This window comes from Diceros bicornis, chromosome 25, assembly GCF_020826845.1.
Source record: "Diceros bicornis minor isolate mBicDic1 chromosome 25, mDicBic1.mat.cur, whole genome shotgun sequence".
Classification (NCBI taxonomy): Eukaryota; Metazoa; Chordata; class Mammalia; order Perissodactyla; family Rhinocerotidae; genus Diceros; species Diceros bicornis.
In genome coordinates, this window is record NC_080764.1 from 6833673 (window position 1) to 6853101 (window position 19429).

General features: G+C 54.2%; 1 protein-coding gene across 2 annotated transcripts in view; it reads left to right on the forward strand.

The window, feature by feature from the left end:
* Nucleotides 1-19429, forward strand: part of SCUBE1 (signal peptide, CUB domain and EGF like domain containing 1) — a 140834-nt gene that overhangs the window by 104849 nt on the left and 16556 nt on the right. For both annotated transcript variants that reach the window (XM_058568188.1, XM_058568189.1), the window contains 8 exons: nt 1736-1858; nt 4405-4521; nt 6054-6176; nt 14966-15085; nt 15424-15528; nt 16564-16680; nt 17506-17643; nt 18890-19093. In XM_058568188.1, the coding sequence (XP_058424171.1) occupies nt 1736-1858; nt 4405-4521; nt 6054-6176; nt 14966-15085; nt 15424-15528; nt 16564-16680; nt 17506-17643; nt 18890-19093 (1047 nt within the window). The remainder of the gene's footprint in view (nt 1-1735; nt 1859-4404; nt 4522-6053; nt 6177-14965; nt 15086-15423; nt 15529-16563; nt 16681-17505; nt 17644-18889; nt 19094-19429) is intronic.

Genomic DNA, 19429 nt, shown 5'->3' on the forward strand with positions numbered 1-19429 from the left:
GTCACCTCAGGTTCCCTCCCTTCCCACTGTCCTGGTGCCAGAGTCGCAAGAATATGCAAACAGACTGGGTCTTTGGGGTGGAGATGACTTGGGGAGGCCCGCCAAGGGCAAGAGATGCAGGGACACACCCAGATCCCAGTCCTCTGGGGCCTCCACAGGAGAGCAGCTCTGGGGTCCGCCCCTGCCAGACTCCCCGTGCCCCCTTCCCCTCCCAAAGGCTCCGAGAATTGCCGGGGGTGGGGGGCTCTCAGCCTCCCTCTCTTTAAAGCCCCCCTTCTTCTGATGTATTTGACCGCAGACCTGGTTTCTGTCTCATTGTTGGGGATCATTCTGGGAGAGCACTGCTCGAGGACTTTTCAGCAGGCGTCAAGTCCAGCCTGTTTGGTTTGAGGAAAAAGAAGTGAGAGCAGGTGGTGAGAAGCTTGGCCCGCGGTCAGAGTCGCTGGGTTAGGACCACATTCCCCCCCCGGGGGGCCGCTCAGTAAAGTGAGGCAGAGTGACCTTGCTCACAGGGCACTGCCAGTTACAGGGGCTGGATGCTCAGGACGGGCTCAGGGCCGGCTCAGGGGATGCTGGCATCCCAGTCGGCAGCTCTGCTGAGATGTGGCCGCTGGCCAACACGGAGAAGTCCTTTCTGTTTTGCCTGCTGGGAGGGTCTCTTTCAATGCTTCCTTTTTGCTCCCTCCAAATAGGGTGAGAACACCATCCTGAAAGCCGTTTCTTACTTCTCTTACTAGTTGCTGGGTGGTGTCTGGAGGAGGGTGACCAGCATGGGGGCCTGGGGTCGGGGCCTAAGAGGAACTTGGGGATAAGAAGAGGCACCTCAGGGACAGGGTCTCCGACGACACAGTCCAGCGGGCTGGCGTGGGGCCCCGAGAGCAAAGGCCAGATGAGCAGGGCAGTGGAGGGGCGCTCACAGGGACAGGGAGAAGTTTGTGGTACGTCAGCCAACAGGCCGTGCTCTGAGGGAGAAGGCCTCCCATCACTAGAGGTGTGCAAGCAGAGGCCGCCTGGCAGGGGTGCTCGGAAGGGGTCATTATTGCATGGGGTTGGGCCAGGTGACCATCGGAGTGTAGCCACAACTCCTTAAATGCTGGGTGAAGAAATGACCCAAACCAACAGGTGGAAATTGAGGGGCCGCAGGAAGAACCAGACTGGAAGCCGGTCGGGCCCAGGAATACCCCAGCTTCCCACGGCCAGCTGCAGCATCTCTAACATCTCTTACTTGATTTTTCTAAGCCTCAGTCTGCCCATTAGTAAAACCGGGACAATAACCTACTTTTCAAAAAGAGTTGACTGAGCACTGACTAAGCACCGGCTCCTTGGGAATGTTATTAGTCCCCGTGGCGTTCTTCCAAGTAGGTGCACTGCTGATCCTGGTCTTACAGCTGGGAGCCAAGGCTCCAGGGGTCCAGTAGCTTGTGAGGATGAAAGGACGTGGTGGACGTCCTCGTCCCTGTTGTCTTCCCTGACACAGCAAACATCAGTTCCCCTCCCTTCTATGCCATGAATGCCAGGATTGCCAAGTCTGAGGGGGAAGCAGGGTAACCCATCCTCCTGACCTCCACCACTGTGATCCAGGGCCCCCACCCCTGTGCCCAGTTGGGAGACCTGAGGCCAGCCCTGGGCAATGGGCAGCAGGCAAGTCAGGGCAGGGCGGGTGCTGGGCCATGGTCCCTGCCTTGTGGCCCGAGCCCATTCTCCTCGCCTCGCCCCGCCCCCTTGGCTCCCGCAGACATCAACGAGTGCATGGTCAACAACGGAGGCTGCGACCACTTTTGTCGCAACACCGTGGGCAGCTTCGAGTGTGGCTGCCGGAAGGGCTACAAGCTGCTGACCGACGAGCGGACGTGCCAAGGTGAGCCTCCTGCGTGCCCCGGTCAGCCCTCGGCCGGGACATCCCCATCCTCATCAGGGCCCTTCCCCTCCCGGGCTTGCGCAGCTCCTAGTAGAGGAGGTGAGTGTGGGGGTGGGCTTTGTCCACCTGCAGGGCTGGGCCTGAGGGTATGGGGGCCGGTTTTCAGTCCTTAGCTCCTGCCCTCCCTGTCTTCCCTGTCCTTTGTGGCTCTGGGAGCCCTCAGAAGCCATCCAGTCCAACCTGTCTCTTTTATAGATGAGAAACGGAGGCCCAGGGAGGGATTGGCACAGGTCCCAGGTGGCAGAGCTCGTCAGCTCTGTCCTGCTCCTTCCCTCCTGGTGGCCCCCAGGCCTCCGTCAGTAGCTTCAGAGGTTGCGTGTTGCCACCTGGTGGAAGGCATGGCACGCCGCAGGCGCTCTCCAACAGTCCCGTCTTAGGGTCCCTGGGTGCCTGCTAGGAGTAGTCGGGGTAATGGGAGGAGAGGTCTGGGCAGAAGCCAAGAATCACAGCCCAGGACAAGTCCAGAGATGGTCAGGATGCAGCAAGAGCCCAGAGGATGGGCAGTGGAGAGAGTTGTCAGGGGAGGCGTCCTGGGGGAGAGGACATTGGTGAAATGCTTGAAGGATGAATAGGCATTTTCCAGGAGGAGCCAGGGAGGCAAACCCGTACCCAGAAAGTGTTAGGCTGAGGGAGTTTGGGGGACCACAAGGAGCCCTGTGGGGCTGGATGAGGCCATTGAGAAGGAGACAGGGGTGCCATGTGGAGCCAGCTTTGGGAGAGAGTGCAGAGGAAGGGGCCAGGATGTCCTGTGTGGCGGGAGAGTGGCTCAGTTTCATCACTGATTACTCTGTTGCGGTCTAGTCCTTTTGTTTCCGTGGAGTTCCAGTAGTTACAGGCTGCACAAGGTAGAGTCTGGCTATGGGACTTGCAGCTTCTGCGGGTTAGTGCAGCTCAGAGGTCGGCCCTGGGGTAGCACGCAGCCCTGAGGGGCGAGGGATGTGCTCCCCCAAGGGCCCCAAGAAAGGCGAGCAGGAGGCTGGTGAGGGAGGGTCCAGGGCCAGTCACTTCCCTCCTGGGCTCGACCTCTTCATCCCTGGATGGGCGTCCCAGCCCTGACCTCCTCTTGGGGCTCAAGTGCCCTTTGGGAGCACGGCATCTGTCCAGGCCCCGATCAAGGCTCCTCTACACCTGGACTTTGTTTCTCTGTGGGCCTTGCCATGCTCTGTGGAAGCCGAGGGAGGGCCCTTGACTTTGCATCCCCAGCTGTCCTATGGGAGAGGTGGGCATGGGCAGCTGCCGAGGCAGGGGTGGGGGCTCCAGGGAGAGGATGACGTTTCTGCTGCTGGGCTCCTCTCTCTGAGGCCTGGGGCTCTGGCCATGCCCTGCCCTTGCTCCAGCACCGCCCTGGGCTCCCCAGCTCCAGCAGGGAGGGGTCTATGCTCCTTTGGTGGCACTCAGGGCCCTTGGGATGGGGACCCCAGACACCTCCCCAGCCCCCTGAGCGCCACACAACCCCCTGGGTGCCCCGTGCTGCCACTTCCCAGCTTTGCCTAGAGTGCTCTTCCCCAATTCTTATTCCTTCATTCCAAGCTAGCCTCATCCTTCAAGGTCTGGCCCAGGTGCCACAAGCATCCAGAGATCTTCCCAGATCCCCCCTGGGAGGGATCACATCCTCCTTTGAGCATCCGCAGCACAATTCCTTCCTTGTGCTCGTGTTATTACAAACACACATGTGTTATGAGTAGGCGTGTAGTGACATGAGCTAATGTATTCAAATAGTGAACTCCAACTACAGTGCCCGTGGAGAGGCAGGCCAGTGTCTGCTTTGCCCTCAGGAGCCCCCATCAGCTGTCCCATGGGAGCTGTTTTCCTCAGAACTCATGGCCAGGACAGACTTGTCTCCTGTGAGCGTGTGGTTCATTTCCTCCTTTCTGGTAACAAGCGCTCTGTGACCTTCCCCCTTTCCCTTTTTACCCCGGCTGCCCAGAAGCTCAGAATCAAATTTCACATACTATCAAGGCTACTTTGTTATCCCTATGGGTTGCATACTCCCTCCTTCCCCTCTCTCTGTTTGTGCTGTTTTCCTTATTTTCTCAAGAGACATCTTGGGGTGATAGAAAGACACATTTTGGTCAGCATCCTAGAGGCCTGGTGTCATGTCCCAGTTCAGCTCCTTCCCCAGGCAGGCCCTGTTAGTTTCCTGCAGGTGTGAATTCAATACCCATCCTAATCACAGCCAGATGTGAGACGTTAAAGTGGCAGAGATTCAGAGTAATGCCTTCTATTCAAAATATTTCTACCCTGCCCGCCTTCAGAAAAGATGTGAGGTGACTTCTAACCCAAAAACATAAGGTCAATGGAGACAAAATGGAAAATCGGGCCACAACGAGATGTTTGATGTACTCTGAATCTCCTGTGCACAAATCCTCGGGGCCTGGGGACTGTCGTGCACAGATGTACATTGAGTGACTGAGGAGTGACAGGCCGTGCCCATCCACCCCACCCTGAAACTCCTCTCCAAACTTTGTCTCCCTGCGGCCACGCAGACATCGACGAGTGCTCCTTCGAACGGACCTGCGACCACGTCTGCATCAACTCCCCGGGCAGCTTCCAGTGCCTGTGTCACCGCGGCTACATACTCTATGGGACAACCCACTGCGGAGGTCTGCAGCCCGCCCACCAGGGCCACCTCCCCCCCGAGGCACGCGCCTGGCCGCAAGGCCACCACACTGCACCTCACACCCCAACCCTGACCTTGACTCTAGTGGGCCTGGGAAGGACCTAAGCAAGGCTGGGGGCTGGTGGGCAGAAGGGCTCAGCAGAGAGCAAGGCAGGAGGACGGGAGGAGGGGGCAGCAAGTATCCACTGGGCACCAGGCCTCAGTGAGGTTGTGGACATAGGCCTGGAAACAGTAGTTATGGGGGAACCCGTCCAGAACGGGGGATGGCCACTATGCAGAGAATCCCACAGACCATTCATTCCAGTGGGAGAGGATGACAACAGAGAAGGGCAGAGTATGGAGACAGTGGGAGGATTCTAAAGGGGGAATGTTTGGGTCAAGATGTCAGGGGGATCAGTGTGTGCAAAGGCACTGAGGCAGAGGGAGCACAGAGGGACCCAGAGGCGGTGGTGTGGCGAGAGCCGCTAGGGAAGGGGAGCATGGAGGGAGATGCAGACAGGGAGGACTCAGGGCTTCATGAGCCCCGGAGGGGACTCGGGATTTATTCCCAGTGCAGTGAGAAGCCACTGGAGGGTTTAAGCATGGGTGTGATGTGGTCGAGTTCATGTAACAAGATCACTCTGGCTGCCACCTGTTTAGGAGAACCCAGGGCACCAGTGGGGAGACAGCCCCAGGCGTGGGGGCGAGAGCTAGGGGAGCTCAGGCAGGGTGGGGAGGGAGGTAGAGAAGGGAGAAGGTTCTAGATGTATTTAGGAGCCACAGACAGTGGGACTTGGAGATGTAGGGCATGGCAGGCAAAGGTGGGGGAGCCAAGAATGGCCCCGAGGTCCTGGGTGTCTCTTCCTTTCCTGTGACCTGGGGGCAGCCATACTCCTTCTGCTCGGCTGCTGTGAAGGTTGGATGGGGTCAGTCAGTGAAGTGATCAGGCTCACTGGCGCTGGGTGGGGGGCTCCTGGGGTGGGCTGCAGATTCTTCTGGAGGGACCCCCAAAACCGTGGGTGCCGGCTTCCCTGGGCCTGCCGCTCACCGCATGCAGGCAGCCCGGGCGCTCACAGGCCTGTGCTCCAGCATGAACACAGCCCTGCATGAGGGGACACAGGCTGGGAAGGGGCTTGTCCAAAGTCCCACAGTGAGATAAGGCCCCATGATTCCTGGGCAGTGCTTGCTCCCCACCCCCAAGACCTGACTGGAACTTTAATCTTGTGCCGCTTCTCTGCCCTGCCAGCAGTCGGGGCGCAGCTGCTCAAGTTCAGCAAACTGCCGAGGTTCCTGGGGGAGGGATGTGTGCTGGTGTCTGTAGGAGCCCTCTGTGTCACGCATGCGTGTGTGTGTGTGCTCGTGTATGTGACTTGTGTGGCTGTGTGTCTGCCTCCAGTGACAGTGTCAGGCTGGGATTGGGTCAGGAGTTCTCGGCCCTCTTGTCCTGGGTGGGCCTTGTCCTGCCAGACCCACAGGTGTGGCCTGGGCTGGCCGGTCCAGCCCCCCTCCTGCCCTTACTCCCACCTGTGCTTCCAGATGTGGACGAGTGCAGCATGAACAACGGGAGCTGCGAGCAGGGCTGTGTCAACACCAAGGGCAGCTACGAGTGCGTCTGCCCGCCAGGGAGGCGGCTCCACTGGAACCAGAAGGACTGTGTGGGTGAGTGCCCGGGCGTGGCCATCACTGGGACCCCAGGAAGAAGGGCCTGGGCGCTGGCTCCCCCCTCCCGCCTGGTGCCTGCATGGGGAGGGCGGAGACTTCTCTGGGTGGGCGAGCGAGGCAGGGCCGCCCTCTTCCTGTGGGGTTACTCGAGGCAGGGCGCCCTCTTCCTGTGGGGTTACTCCGCAGGTTTCTGCTGCTGGGATATGGCTCATGGGAATGAGGGCTTACAGAAGAGGGGACACAGGTGGAAGGGCACACTTGGTGTCCTCCAGAGGCACAGAAACGGACCTTGGGAGGCAGGGGGGCGCAGAGGTGGGTGGAGACGAGGGGCGGTGTGTGCACCCGGAGCTGTGGGCTCAGGAGGAGCTGGAAGCCTAGAGGGAGTGGAGTGTGGAGGCCTCAGCTCCCCAGCTCCCCCTTGTCCTGCCGAGAAAGATGGGGGGAGTGGAGGGGGTGCTTCCGCGGGGTGGAGCAGCATCAGAGCCTGGACCAGGGGCACCTGAGTCTTTGCAAACCCACCCTCTGCCCCAGCCACCAGCCCCACAATGTCCACGGGGACAGGGGTCCTGGAGAGCACAAGGTTCATGCGCCCTCTGCTGGTGTGCCCTGGGTCCTCAGGGCCCCTCTAGGCTGAGTTCCCCCATCTTCACTGATTCCACAGACACGTACTGACTACTCACTAGTCAGCTCTGGGTGCTAGGCTCTGTCCCTGAAAAGGCTCAGGGCCTTGCCCCACCATGCTCTACCATCCCCAGGGCAGCCAGAGGGACCCCTTTAAATCTAAGTCAGAAACCGTCCCTCTCTGCTCAGAACCCTCCAGTGACTCCTCTTCATGCAGAAGCAAAGCCAAGAGTCCTCAGAACCCAAAGGCTACTACACTCTGGCCTGATCCGCCCTCCCCCTCATTCGCCCCAGGCCAGCCTTACTGACCTCGCGGGTGTAGTCCCCCCACCTCAACACAGCCGTGTGCGTGCTCCTCTCTTGGCCTGGAGGGCTTCTCACTCCCTGAGGCCTCTGCCCTGTGAGGCCTTCCCTGCCCACCAACCCAGAGCAACAACCCGCCCCTGCTGCCCTCCGTCCGCCCCCGCTGCGCTCCCGCTGTCCTATCCTCCCATTGCACCTCGCACCACCAGACACGATATATATCTATACATACTCCTGTTACTCCTGTCGGGTGTTGTCTGTCTGTCGTCGCTAGAATACACGCTCTCCACAATTGAGCAGGTGTTTCTTGCCTGTTTTATTCACTGCTGTATCCCCAGCATCTAGAACAGAGCCTGGCAATCGTAGACGCTCAGTAAATATTTGTTGAATAAATGAATGAAACTATCGAAGAGTGGATACCATCACTTAATATCTGAAATCAAAGAGCTGAACTGATTGCTTCCTTAAGTGAGAATTGCTGTGCTGTTCAGGCAAAGTCTTGTTGAGCAAAGCAATCCGCTGGTCTTGCCGGGAGTTTCTTGGGGAGGAGCTTGTTTGGGGTTGTGTTGGTTAGAGGAAAGATTGGATGTTGTCATTTTTAGGAGCACGGCTTGTGTTGGGTACGAGGAGGAGTGGGTCGACACCAGCCTTAGAGGCCCAATCACTGAGTGAATCTGCCATGGGTTGGCTGACTCCCAAGCCTGGGGCTGTCATCGATTGATTGGCCTTCATAGGCGTGTCCACTGATTCCTTAGGCTCATGCTACGTCTGGCATTTACTTGTTGCCAGCGCTATGGGGCCAACAGGCTTTCTCTAGGGCTATGGGGAAGTGTTTTTTCTTATTCTCAGTCCCCCTTTTGGTCGTCCCTCCCTCAGTCAAAGCTGCAGGAGAGGCCTCCAGGGCTTGTCCAGATCTTCTCCACTGCCACTGACCCTCAAGGAAGAGTCACTGATGGAGGTCTGATGGACAGGTCACTGTCAGCGTGACTGGATCCCACTTTTGTCTCTAAGTTATCTGCTGGGACTGTGACTATATAAAAGCAGTTAATATTCCAGACGGTAGACATGGAATCACTGAGACAAACAAGTATAACTGAAGGTGTTATTAGAAGGTACTGGAAGGCCCTCTAGAACCATGATCTATGGGTTCCCAGGGCTGACCAAGAAAACCAGTCCCACCAACTCCCTCAGTCTGCCTTAAGTATTCAGGTTGCTTTCTCTTATGGCCTCGAGGTAGGTTGTTCTACCTCACCCCCGCTGTGAATCCAGGTTCAAAATGAAGTGCTGGCTGTGGCACAGAGCCCCCTGGTTGGCTGAAAGAAAGTCCAAGGCCATACTATCATCCATGACCACCTGCACTAGGAAGTCGGACTGGTTTGTCCTGCCCCTCAACACCGTGCCGTAGGCTGCAGTATTTACTATAGCACCCAAAGTGAGGGGCAGAGTTTTGATGAGCACTTGGAGCTCTCCAGTTCCTCTGGATGGGACCAAGAGCTGCCACAGTCTGCTTCACAGGTACTATTTATGTCACTCGGAAGGGTATTATACTTGAGATGCTTTGCAAGAGAGTGTCGCTCACTGAGGGTATTAGGGGTCTTTCACTCGGAACGGTCTGTTAGCCCCACAGAACACTTAGCTGTGGTCCTGGGGTGGCATTGATGAGCCAGGTTTCCATATCAGAGAAGGGATCAACCTCCTTGGAGCTATAGGGATATTGTCTGTGCGTGTTACTGTGATAAACAGTCAGATACAATGTGAGACAGCTGAAGCCGCCTCTCTCAGCACGAGGGCATTTTCCTTCTTTTTTATGTATTGTGTACAGGGTCTCCTAATTAATAAGGTTCATGTAACATACTTTATACCATTTTTCAGTATTGGCTTCCCTAGGAACAGCTTGGGAGAACCAATTTGAAGAATAAAGATGGTGGCTGTCCCTAGTAAGGCCTAGATCTAGGTGAGTTGTTATTTGTAAGGAAAGAGTGATAGGATAAAGGAGACGTGTATATAACCTTACATGCGTAAGGTGGGAAAACGTGACCAAAAGAACAAAGAACAAACATATGCAAAGGAGCATGTGGAAATCAGGGGTTGCACACAGCTAGGAGAATTTATTCCAATGGTCTCGGGAAAAAGCTGTCTACTTTGTGTAGTCCTCTGCCTGTTCTCAGAATCTTGGGTAACAGTCGATTTCTGCGAACTGTGTGCTTCTGGAGTCTCTGAAGAACCTTGGTTTAAGACCTCTAAATGGAGAGTTCACAGTAAGTTCTGAAAAGCTCATTTCTATTTTTCCAAAAGATTAGGGGTATTAAAGACAGTGAAATTTCTGAGTAATTTCTGAATGACTCTCACAGTAAAATGTGTCTGCGTATTACTAAATAAATAAGTTGGAATATCCCAAATAAGGAACACAAAATCTAATAATATTTTAGCTCCTGTGAGTGCTGTTATTTTCTTCAACAAGAGACTGCTTCAGTTCACCCCAAAAGTAAACATACTATTCCTAGTGCATATTTATAACCCATAAGATCCATTTGGAGGTGCTCACGGGGTCCCTTGGGGTTTGACTCTGCTCTTTACACTTTACCCAGGATTCTGTTAGTTATGGACGCGCCATGCACTGGTCATTTCCTCGGCTACCTTGGAAAAGTTTCTCCCCAATGTCCAACATCACAGCCAATTTGTCCCTCGTGGGATGAGTTTCTTGGGGAAGATGTTAACAACATCCACGTGAGGTAGTCTGGTGGTTCCAGGTGGCCGTCCAGGCTTCACCAGAGATCATCCTCATGGATCTTACAACTTGACTGTTCCCCTGGCTCCTTTGCAAAATAGGAAGCCAAACGTGGTGTGTGTGTGATGGACTCCTTGAGCCTCTCCCTGGATTTGTCTCTCTCTGCTATAGGAAGTCCTCGCCGAAGGGCTTTAATCAGAGCAGCCTGTTTAACATGGTGATCCGGGAAGCGTTTCCTCTAACTTCCATCTCTTCTACTTGGGCCTCTGGGTTTCAGTTATGGACGGTAAACCTCTTTGCTTTCAAAGCATTCCAGAGTCCAGTGCTACAGCTCTCCATGTACGTACTTACCTTTCTATCTTTAGCAATTTAATGTGCCCTACAGAGGGCCACTAGTTTGGCCGCTAGAGTCAATCTGAGTCCCTTGGGGCTTGATTCCAGCCTGGATAATTCTTGCGTATCCAGCCTGGTATTGTCTGTCTTCCTTTTGGGTTTTTTTTTGCTTTTATTAACTTCTTTATTGAGATATAATTCACATGCCATACAATTTACCCATTTAGTGTACAATTCAGCGGTTTTTAGTATAATCACAGAGTTGTGCAGCCAAAATCAATTTTAAAGCATTTTCATGACTCCAAGAAGAAACCCCGTGCCCATAGCATCACTCCCCATTCCCTCTCAAGCCCCCCAGCCCTCAGCAACCATAATTTGCTTTTGTCTCTATGGATTCACCTATCCTGGACATTTCATGTAAGTGGAATCATACAATCTGTGGCTTTTTGTGATTGGCTTATTTCATTTAGGGTGATGTTCTCAAGGTTCACCCATGTCGCAGCGTGTGTAAGTGCCTCATTCCTTCTTGTTGCTGAATTATATTCCACTGTGTGGTTATACCCCATTGTGTTTATCCGTTTGTCAGTTGATGGACATTTGGATTGTTTCCAGTTTGGGGCTGTTATGAATAATGCTGCTGTGAACATTCACGCAAAATTTTCCGTGTGAACATATGTTTTCAGTCTTTCTGCGTAGACACCTAGGGGTGGAATTGCTGGGTCATGTGGTAACTCTATGTTTAACGTTTGAGGAACTGCCAGACTATTCTCCAAAGTCGCTGTGTATGAGGGTTCCAATTTCTCCACTTCCTTGCCAACACTTGTTATTATCTGACTTTTTGATTGTAGCTGTCTTAGTGGGTGTGAGATGGTATCTCATTGTGCTTTTGGTTTGCATTTCCCTGATGGCTAATGATGTGGAGCATCTTTTCATGTGCTTATTGTCCATTTGTAAATCTTCTTTGAAGAACATTCAGATCCTTTGCCCATTTTTTAATTGAGTTATTTGTCTTTATTATTCAATTGTAAGAGTTCTTTATATATTCTAGACACTTGTTAGATATAGGATTTGCAAAGATTTTCTCCCATTCTGTGAGTTGCCTTTTCACTTTCTTCGTGGTGTGTTTTGGAGAAATTTTTTTTTTTTTTTTGGTGAGGAAGATCAGCCCTGAGCTAACATCCATGCCAATCTTCCTCTCTTTGCTGAGGAAGACCAGCCCTGAGCTAACATCAATTGCCAATCCTCCTCCTTTTTTTTTTTTTCCCTTTTTCTCCCCAAAGCCCCAGTAGATAGTTGTATGTCATAGCTGCACATCCTTCTAGTTGCTGTGTGTGGGATGCGGCCTCAGCATGGCTGGACAAGCGGTGCGTCGGTGCACGCCCGGGGTCCGAACCCAGGCCGCCAGTAGCGGAGCACCAGCACTTTACCGCTAAGCCACGGGGCCGGCCCCCGTGGTGTGTTCTGAAGCACAAAAGTTTTTAATTTTTATAAAGTCCAATTTGTCTGTTTTTTTTCTTTGGTTGCTTGTGTTTTTGATGTCATTTCTAAGAAACCATTGCCTAATTCAAGTTCCCAAAGATTTATACCTGTTTTCTTCTAAGAGCTTTATAATAAAGTTTTAGCTCTTACATTTAGGTCTTTGATCCATTTTGAATTGATTTTTTATATGGTGTGAGATGGGGTGCAACTTCATTCTTTTGCATATGGCAATCCACTTGTCATAGCATCATTTGTTGAAAAGGCTATTCTTTTTCCCCATTGAATTATCTTGGTATCCTCTTGAAATCAATTGGCTATAAATGTGTGGGTTTATTTCTGGACTCTTAATTCTATTCTATTGATGTATTTGTCTGTCCTTATGCCCATACCTCACTGTCTTGATTACTGTAGCTTTATAGTGAGTTTTTAAATCGTGAAGTGTGAGTCCTCCAACTTTGTTTTTCATGTTCAAGATTTATCTGGCTATTCTTGAACGTCCCTTGAATGTCCGTATGAATTTTAAGATCTCTTTATTTTTAAGATAAGTCCCGTCAACAAACAATATTAAGTTGGAATTTGGTATAGAGTGTCCAAAAGATCTATTTTGGATATGAACACTTCTGAAATACAGACACACAAAGACGAGTTTCTCCCTCAGGAAGGGGTAGGAGAGTTACTCACTGGTAATATGAGAAGGAGAAAGGAACCAGACACCATAATTAGGTCATTGACAAGCAGAAAAAATACTAGGTGTTTTCAGTTCACAGTAGGGATCATACTACATGTGGTGCCCTCAGAGTTAAAGGTGATTTTGGTACAAGATCTAAAGATGCTTCAACTACTTTATCCAGGGCTGCAGTTGCTCTGAGGCAGGGAAGACAAGCCTTGGTCCTGGTGCTTGCCATGTGGTTGATTTTGTACCCTGAGAGCATGGCCTAACCTTTGTGTGTTTATGCCAAAAAAAAAAAAAGTTCATGGCAACCTGGGAAGACTCAACCTGGACTCTTCCTGGCTCTGTTGCAGCTGTTCTGCTGATGTGGAAGCTTCGGCCCAGGGATTCTGATTGTGAATCATACGTAATATAGGTATGTTAAGGCTCCTCAGCTATAATTGAATCTATGTAGGAGAATTTTCTGGGACTTCTAAAAATAACCTCTTAGGTATATGTTAGCTGTTCCATTTGCAGAGTAGACCCTTCCACACCACAGGTGTAGGGCTCTGACCCAGAGAAGGAACGGTTGTCTCTGATAACAGTCCCAAAGGAGCAGTTACAGGTTGGAACTCGGGAAAGAACTGAGGCTTGTTAGAAAGTCCCACCACTTGAGTGGTTTAGTAAACCAAAGTAGATCAAGTTCATGTCCCCTCGAGCCTTCTACCACTTCCTGTGCATTTTCAGATTTGCCTCTTACTATCTTTATTTGTATTCTCCCACAACCAGACATTCTTGCTTTAAGGCAAACATATTTTTTTCCTTTTTTTTACTTACTGCCAGTCAATTTGCCTTCCCTCTTGCTTTTTAGGCGACTTGAAACTTTTCTCTGAGGGCTTTGATGGTCTGCGGTGGTGGAATTAATGGTATGTGTGGTGGGGTCAGAGATTTCGCCCTCCGTACAAGCTGAGTAAGCTCGCCCGCTGCTGCTTCACGGGGGCCAGCAGAAGTCACTGGACGCCTGGGTCAGAGACCCCGGACCTCAGTGCTCACAGCACAGCGAGCGGCGTGAGCAGCATGTTTGTGCTGGTTCTCCTCACCTGCCCCAGGGACCGTCCACCCAGGCGGGTGCCGTGCAGGCAGGGAATTTGCATCATAGCTGAGGAGCACCCAGCTGGGCAAACTCACCGCTTTGAGGGTGAATAGAAGCCCACCTGCTCTTTGTCTGGAGGGAGATGTTACCTCATCCCTAGAAGTCTCTCGCTGCAAACGCAGCCCTGAGAGATGGCCCGGGGAAAGAGCCATCAGTGCTTTGCAAGAACATGCGAGGACGCACAGGGCCCGGTGGTTTGCCTCTTCAACTAGAGGCCCCCGTGCGAACAAGACAGCTGTGTTGTTGTCCATCTTAGTTAATGACAATTCCTTTTAGGAATTGAGAGAAATTCAGGGAACTGTTGGGGGCTGCTGTCTCCCTCAGAAGTTGGTGGATGGTTGTCCTTTTTTTTTTTTTTTTTTTTTATAATTTTATTTATTTTTCCCCCAAAGCCCAAGTAGATAGTTGTATGTCATAGTTGCACATCCTCCTAGTTGCTGTATGTGGGACGCAGCCTCGGCATGGCCAGAGAAGCGGTACGTCGGTGCGCGCCCGGGATCCGAACCCAGGCCGCCAGTAGCGGAGCGCGCGCACTAACCGCTAAGCCACGGGGCCAGCCCAATGGTTGTCCTTCTATTTCTTAACCATATGAACACTGGCTCCTCCAGTGGCCCTTTTGGCTTGCATCTTCTGCAAGTGTTTTATTTGTAGTTTCTTGTTTCCTTGGCAACAGAGGACTTTTGGTCTTGTATTTATTTGGGGGGCCAGATGTTTTATCTGAAGAGCAATAAGTTTGTTTTTATTTCTAGACTATTTACTTTTTAAAGACTTCTTGAAAATGTTCAGCCACATGTTGAAGATCATCCAAATTGGCAATTTCCCACTCCAATTTATTTTTCCAACTAAGTCCCCTGTTTCAGCCCGTTCACTGGAGTGACTCCACCATTGATGACGGCCTCAGAGTGTGATAGGCGTGTTCCTTTAAGCCAGTTGTCATTGACCAATCAGACATCTATAAAATCAGCTCTGAGGTTTACCAGCGTTGTAGAACTGTCAGTCTTTTCCTAGGAGTCTGGGGAATTTTTTAATCCTCAGAAGATAAATACACACATGAGAAACTCTGAAGAGCTCAGTTTGGGACATCTCCAGACACCTGGTGGATGTGTCCAGGAGCCGCCCCAGAGAGGGCTTCCTAGTGACCCTGCCACACTTAGAGGTCAGTCACTGCCAGGAAGCCCGTGTCCCTTTTCAGCCGTTCCTTTCCCAGATGGGCATGGACACCTGCTCTGGAGAACCCGGCCCTGCCCTCGGGTCTGGGCATAGGGCGTGAACCTTCTCACAGACAGCCCGGACTGATGTCAGGGAAGGAGGGAGCAAGCCAGCTCTCTGGGCCCAGCATCCCCACATGTCCAAATGGATGTGGACCCTGCCATCCCCCAGCCCCTTCCCACCAAGACGGTCTGGCCCCAGGACAGAGGTGTGGTGGGAGTCCCTGTTGGTCCATGCTCAGGGGCCCTGCTGGCTCCAAAAGGCCTCTGCCCTGGCCCCCTCAAGCCCTGTCGTGTTTTTCTTCTCCTCAGAGATGGGCAAGTGCGTTTCTCGGGCCAAGGCCTACCCCCGGGCCCAGCTGTCCTGCAGCAAGGTGGGCGGTGTGGAGAGCTGCTTCCTTTCCTGCCCGGCCCACACACTCTTCATGCCAGGTAACCCGAAACTGTCCTGGATGGCACGGTGGGGGTGGGGCTTCCTTCCCTGGGGTCCAGTCCCTGCTCCCTGCTGTTCTTCAGGAAAGAGCCTGCCCTAGGAGTAATCACTGAGTGATCCTGGGCAGCCGTCTGGTTGTCAGTGTCCTGGGGTGCAGTGTCCCTCTCAGCAGTGCAGTGGGCTCCCTCCAGCCCCGTAGCCGTGTAGCAGAAATGAACTGACATAAGAGTCAGTCCTGACCTTCATCTTATTCGTCGACCCCTCTGAGGCCCCCAGGACCTGGGGGTGCTGGAATGGAGGGGCACCCAGGCCTGCCTCATCACTGGCCTCTCTGCAGACTCGGAAAACAGCTACAGTCTGAGCTGCGGTGTCCCAAGTCTCCAGGGCAAGACGCTACAGAAACGCAACAGCACCAGCTCCAGCACTGGGCCCAGCTGCTCAGGTAGGCCCTGGCCTGTCCATGCCGCATGCACCTGGGTGACACCTTGATTTTGCATCCAGCACCATGCTGTGGGGAGAGGCAGGGTGCGGCCCAGGGAAGAGTTTCCTGGACTGGGGCCTGCCCAGCATGGCCCAGGGTGCTGGGGAGAGAAGAGTAGGGCCGGGACCTAGAAGCAAGTGGGTTGCAGGCTGAGTCCCAGCCCAGGGACAGTGGACCATGGAAGGGCCCTTCCAGCTCTGAGGCTCTGGGACATGATTCCAGAGTGATTCAGTGACCCTAAGGTGCCGTGAGTCTATGGGTCTCAGACTCAGTTTCAGTGAAGTGAGTTACATCTGCTGTGGCCATGAGGTCCTAAAAGCTCCCAGAGTCAGAGCCATCCTGGAAGACCCTGCCCCAGAAGTACCAGAGCATGATCCCTTTCAGACCAACCGGTCAGGTCCCGGTCAGCACAGAGCAGCCAACTCCGCAGCCAGCAGGAGCAGGAGGCTGTGTCTTCAGCGGCTTTTCCTATTCAGGATGCTGGATTGGGTGATGGGGGTGCCTCTATGTATCATGTGTATGTGTGTATGCGTGATCAGCATGCATGTTGTGGTTCTGAGCATCTGTGATTGTAGGATTCTTTAGTTCAAGGGGCTGTGGTTTGCTTTCAAAGGACTCAGTGGTTCTGGACATCTGTATTATTTCGAAGCCCCTTTCCTTCCTTGCTTCCCCCTCTCTCTTCTGTCCTGCCCCATTTCCTGAAAGCACGAGCCCCACGAACTGGCTTTGGTGATGGGGAGGAGGTGGAGGCCTTCGTTTCCTGCTCCGCAGTAGACCCCGGGTTGGCTGGCCCCTGGCCCTACACACTTTCACCTTTTCCAGGGCTTGCAAGGAGAGAAATGAGGCAGTGCAGGTTCACCCACCCCCAGCTCCCGGTGGATTTGTCCCCGCAGCAGCCGCCTTACACTCAGGCACTCCCTCTGCAGCCCCTGGCCCCCCACTACCTCCCTGCCCACAGGAGAAGCCACCACTTGGGGGGATTTTGGCTTTCCCCAGGTGCCCCCGACACCTCCATCAGGCAGAAGGCCCGCTTCAAGATCCGAGATGCCAAGTGCCTCCTCCAGCCCCGCACCCGGGAGCCAGCAAAGGAGGCCCTGAGGCAGCTGCTGCTGGGTGAGTGGGCTGCCCTGGTGCCAACCCACACAGGGTGGGCGGGGGGGGTCCCCATGCCTGGGAGCTGGGAGTCCAGGGTTGAGTGGGGCTGAGTTTCCAAGGGTGGGGCCTTTCTTTGTCCTCACTACCACGATTCCTTAGCCACAGGAGCCATGCCCGGTGCACTGTAGACAGCGGTGTTATCCCTTGGGAAGAAGGCTAGCCATAGAATGGAAAGTTTGGGTCCTTTAGCATTCCTGAGGTCCCTCGTCCCTGCCTTGCTGGGGGTTAAGTGAGCTCCCCTAGAGCAAGGGCTTTCTGCGTAGCCTGGTTGTGTCCAAATGGAGGGAACACAGGGCTCACTCAGCAGCTCTTTCTTGAATGACGGTGGCCAAAAAGGATGTTCCGGGCTCGGGGCACAGCACCGCGAAAGCATGGTGAGAAGGGCCCAGGAGGAAGGCATCCCAGCTCTGTTTCCATGAGGATTCCTGAGCACCTTAGGGTTCCTCCTCAAACCTGACAAACCTCAGCACTCAGCAGGCCTAACGGGGGCCGAGTCACCGTGGGCTGGGGCTGCATAGCTGCATTAAGGACTATGCACGAGGGGCCTCCATATGCAGCAGTGCAGTGGACTCAGAGGGCTGGGTGCAGGGCCTGGCTCAACTGCCAGCCCCTCACGAGACCTCAAGCCAGTCCTGGCCTTCTCCAGCCTCAGTTTCCCTGTCTGCACCATGGACTGTTAGGCAAGGTGGGACCCTTACCAATGGCAATCTATGTGCCAGGCTAAGTAGGACCCTGCTCCCTGCCCCGTGCCACCTTTGCCACAGTGGTCCCTTCCTTGTCCAGAAAACTGCCACGTGACCTTTGTGACCCTCAAGTGTGACTCCTCCAAGAAGAGGCGCCGTGGCCGAAAGTCCCCATCCAAGGAGGTGACCCACATCACAGCAGAGTTCGAGGTTGAGACAAAGATGGAAGAGGCCTCAGGTGGGTGAGGGGTTCCCTTGTGGGCTGCTGAGGGCCTCAGGGAGGAGAGTGGACTGGGAGGGCTGGCGAGGTCTGCCGGGCAGGAAGCTGGGCTCCCACCAAGCCATGGCTCCTGGAGGTGGAGGCTGGCCAGGCAAGCAGGACAAGTGTCAAGAGTCAGTGCGGGTCCTTAGCACAGCTGCCTGTAGCCCAGGATGGAGAGGAGGCCCAGGGAACTGAGGGGAGCAGGGCTCAGGGCCCACAGTGACAGCCGCACAGCCTCGCCCCGCCCCCACCCCTCGCCAGGGCCTGGGAAGGCTGATGCCTGCAGCTCCCCAGAGCAGTCAAGCCAGAGACCTGTCTTCCCGGCTTCCCGAGGGGGCTTGTAATGCTGGCTTGTGTTTCATACCAGTGCTTTCCTCTTGGCTGTAAGTGAGCATTGAGTTGTGGCAGGAGTTGAGATCTGTCAGCAAACGTGTGCTGTGTGTGCCCAGCCCTGGGCGCTGTGGAAAGAGAGGACCACACCGTGGTCCCCACACTGGTGACACTCCCAGCCATGGAGGGGCAGACACTCACACAAACTACCCAGTGCCAAGGGGAACTCTAGATGGTGGGAGCATGAGAACAAACAGGGCACGGAGCTGAGGCCTCTCCCCAAGAGAGGGGCCCCGGAAGTCTTCCCAAAAGAGGCACCATTTGAATCAGGACGTGAAATCAAAGTTCACCCAGTGGAGGAGATGGCAGGGCATGGCATTCAGGCAGAGGGAATAGAACAGACAAAAGCACCGACGTCAGAGAGAGCAGGATGTGTTCAGGAAGCAGTGAGTAGGGCAGGGTGGCTAGAAAGTGGAGTTCACAGTGAGAGTCAGAGTGCTGGGGGTTAGGGCTGGAAAGGCAGGCAGGGGCCAGACCACGAGGGGCCTTGGATTAAAGGCCAGAGAGCTGGACAATTTCCTGGGGACCGTGGCAGCCTCCAGGGTGTCTGAGTGGCATGGAGGAGTTGTGTCCTGGGGAGGTGATGTGTTGCAGTCACAGAGGCCTGGTTTCTATTCAGATCTGCTGCGTGGCCTTGAGCAGGTCCTACCTCTCGGAGCCTCAGTCTCCTCTTCTGTTAGATGGACGCAGCCATGGTGCCTTACCTCAGGGCTGCTGTGAGAATGGGCTCCAAGCAGAGGCCGGGCGCAGCGCAGTGCCTGGCAGAGGGGAAGCCTCCATGAAGAGGCAGCTCCCAGGGGGTTGCAGGTCACTGTCTCTCCCGCCCATGCAGAGACCTGCGCAGCGGACTGCCTGCGGAAGCGAGCAGAGCAGAGCTTGCAGGCTGCCATCAAGACTCTGCGGAAGTCCATCAGCCGGCAGCAGTTCTCCGTCCAGGTTGCAGGCACTGAGTACGAAGTGGCCCAGCGGCCGAACAAGGCCCTGGAGGGCCAGGGGGCGTGCATCACAGGCCAGGTGCTACAGGACGGCAAATGTGGTGAGTCCCTGCCCACAGCCACTCACATGTCAACTGGGCAAACTTCCTCTGTCCTTCCTTCCACGTGCGACCCGGGTAAACAGCACACGGGGGAGATAGAGAGGCGCAGAGGCCTGTCAGAGAGAGGCCCCGTCTACTCATCATAATGGCTGTCGTTTAAAGAGCACTCCCCTGGTGCCGGGCCCTGGGCAGGGCTCTCACTTGGTCAGCATCTGTACTCCCCAATCCTGAGGAGGGATGGGACAGGGAGAGCACAGGCCAGCAGGGCCACAGTGGAGGGGCGTGAGGGGCATAGGGACCAGTCTGTGTGGTTAGAGAAGGCTTCCCAGAGGAGGA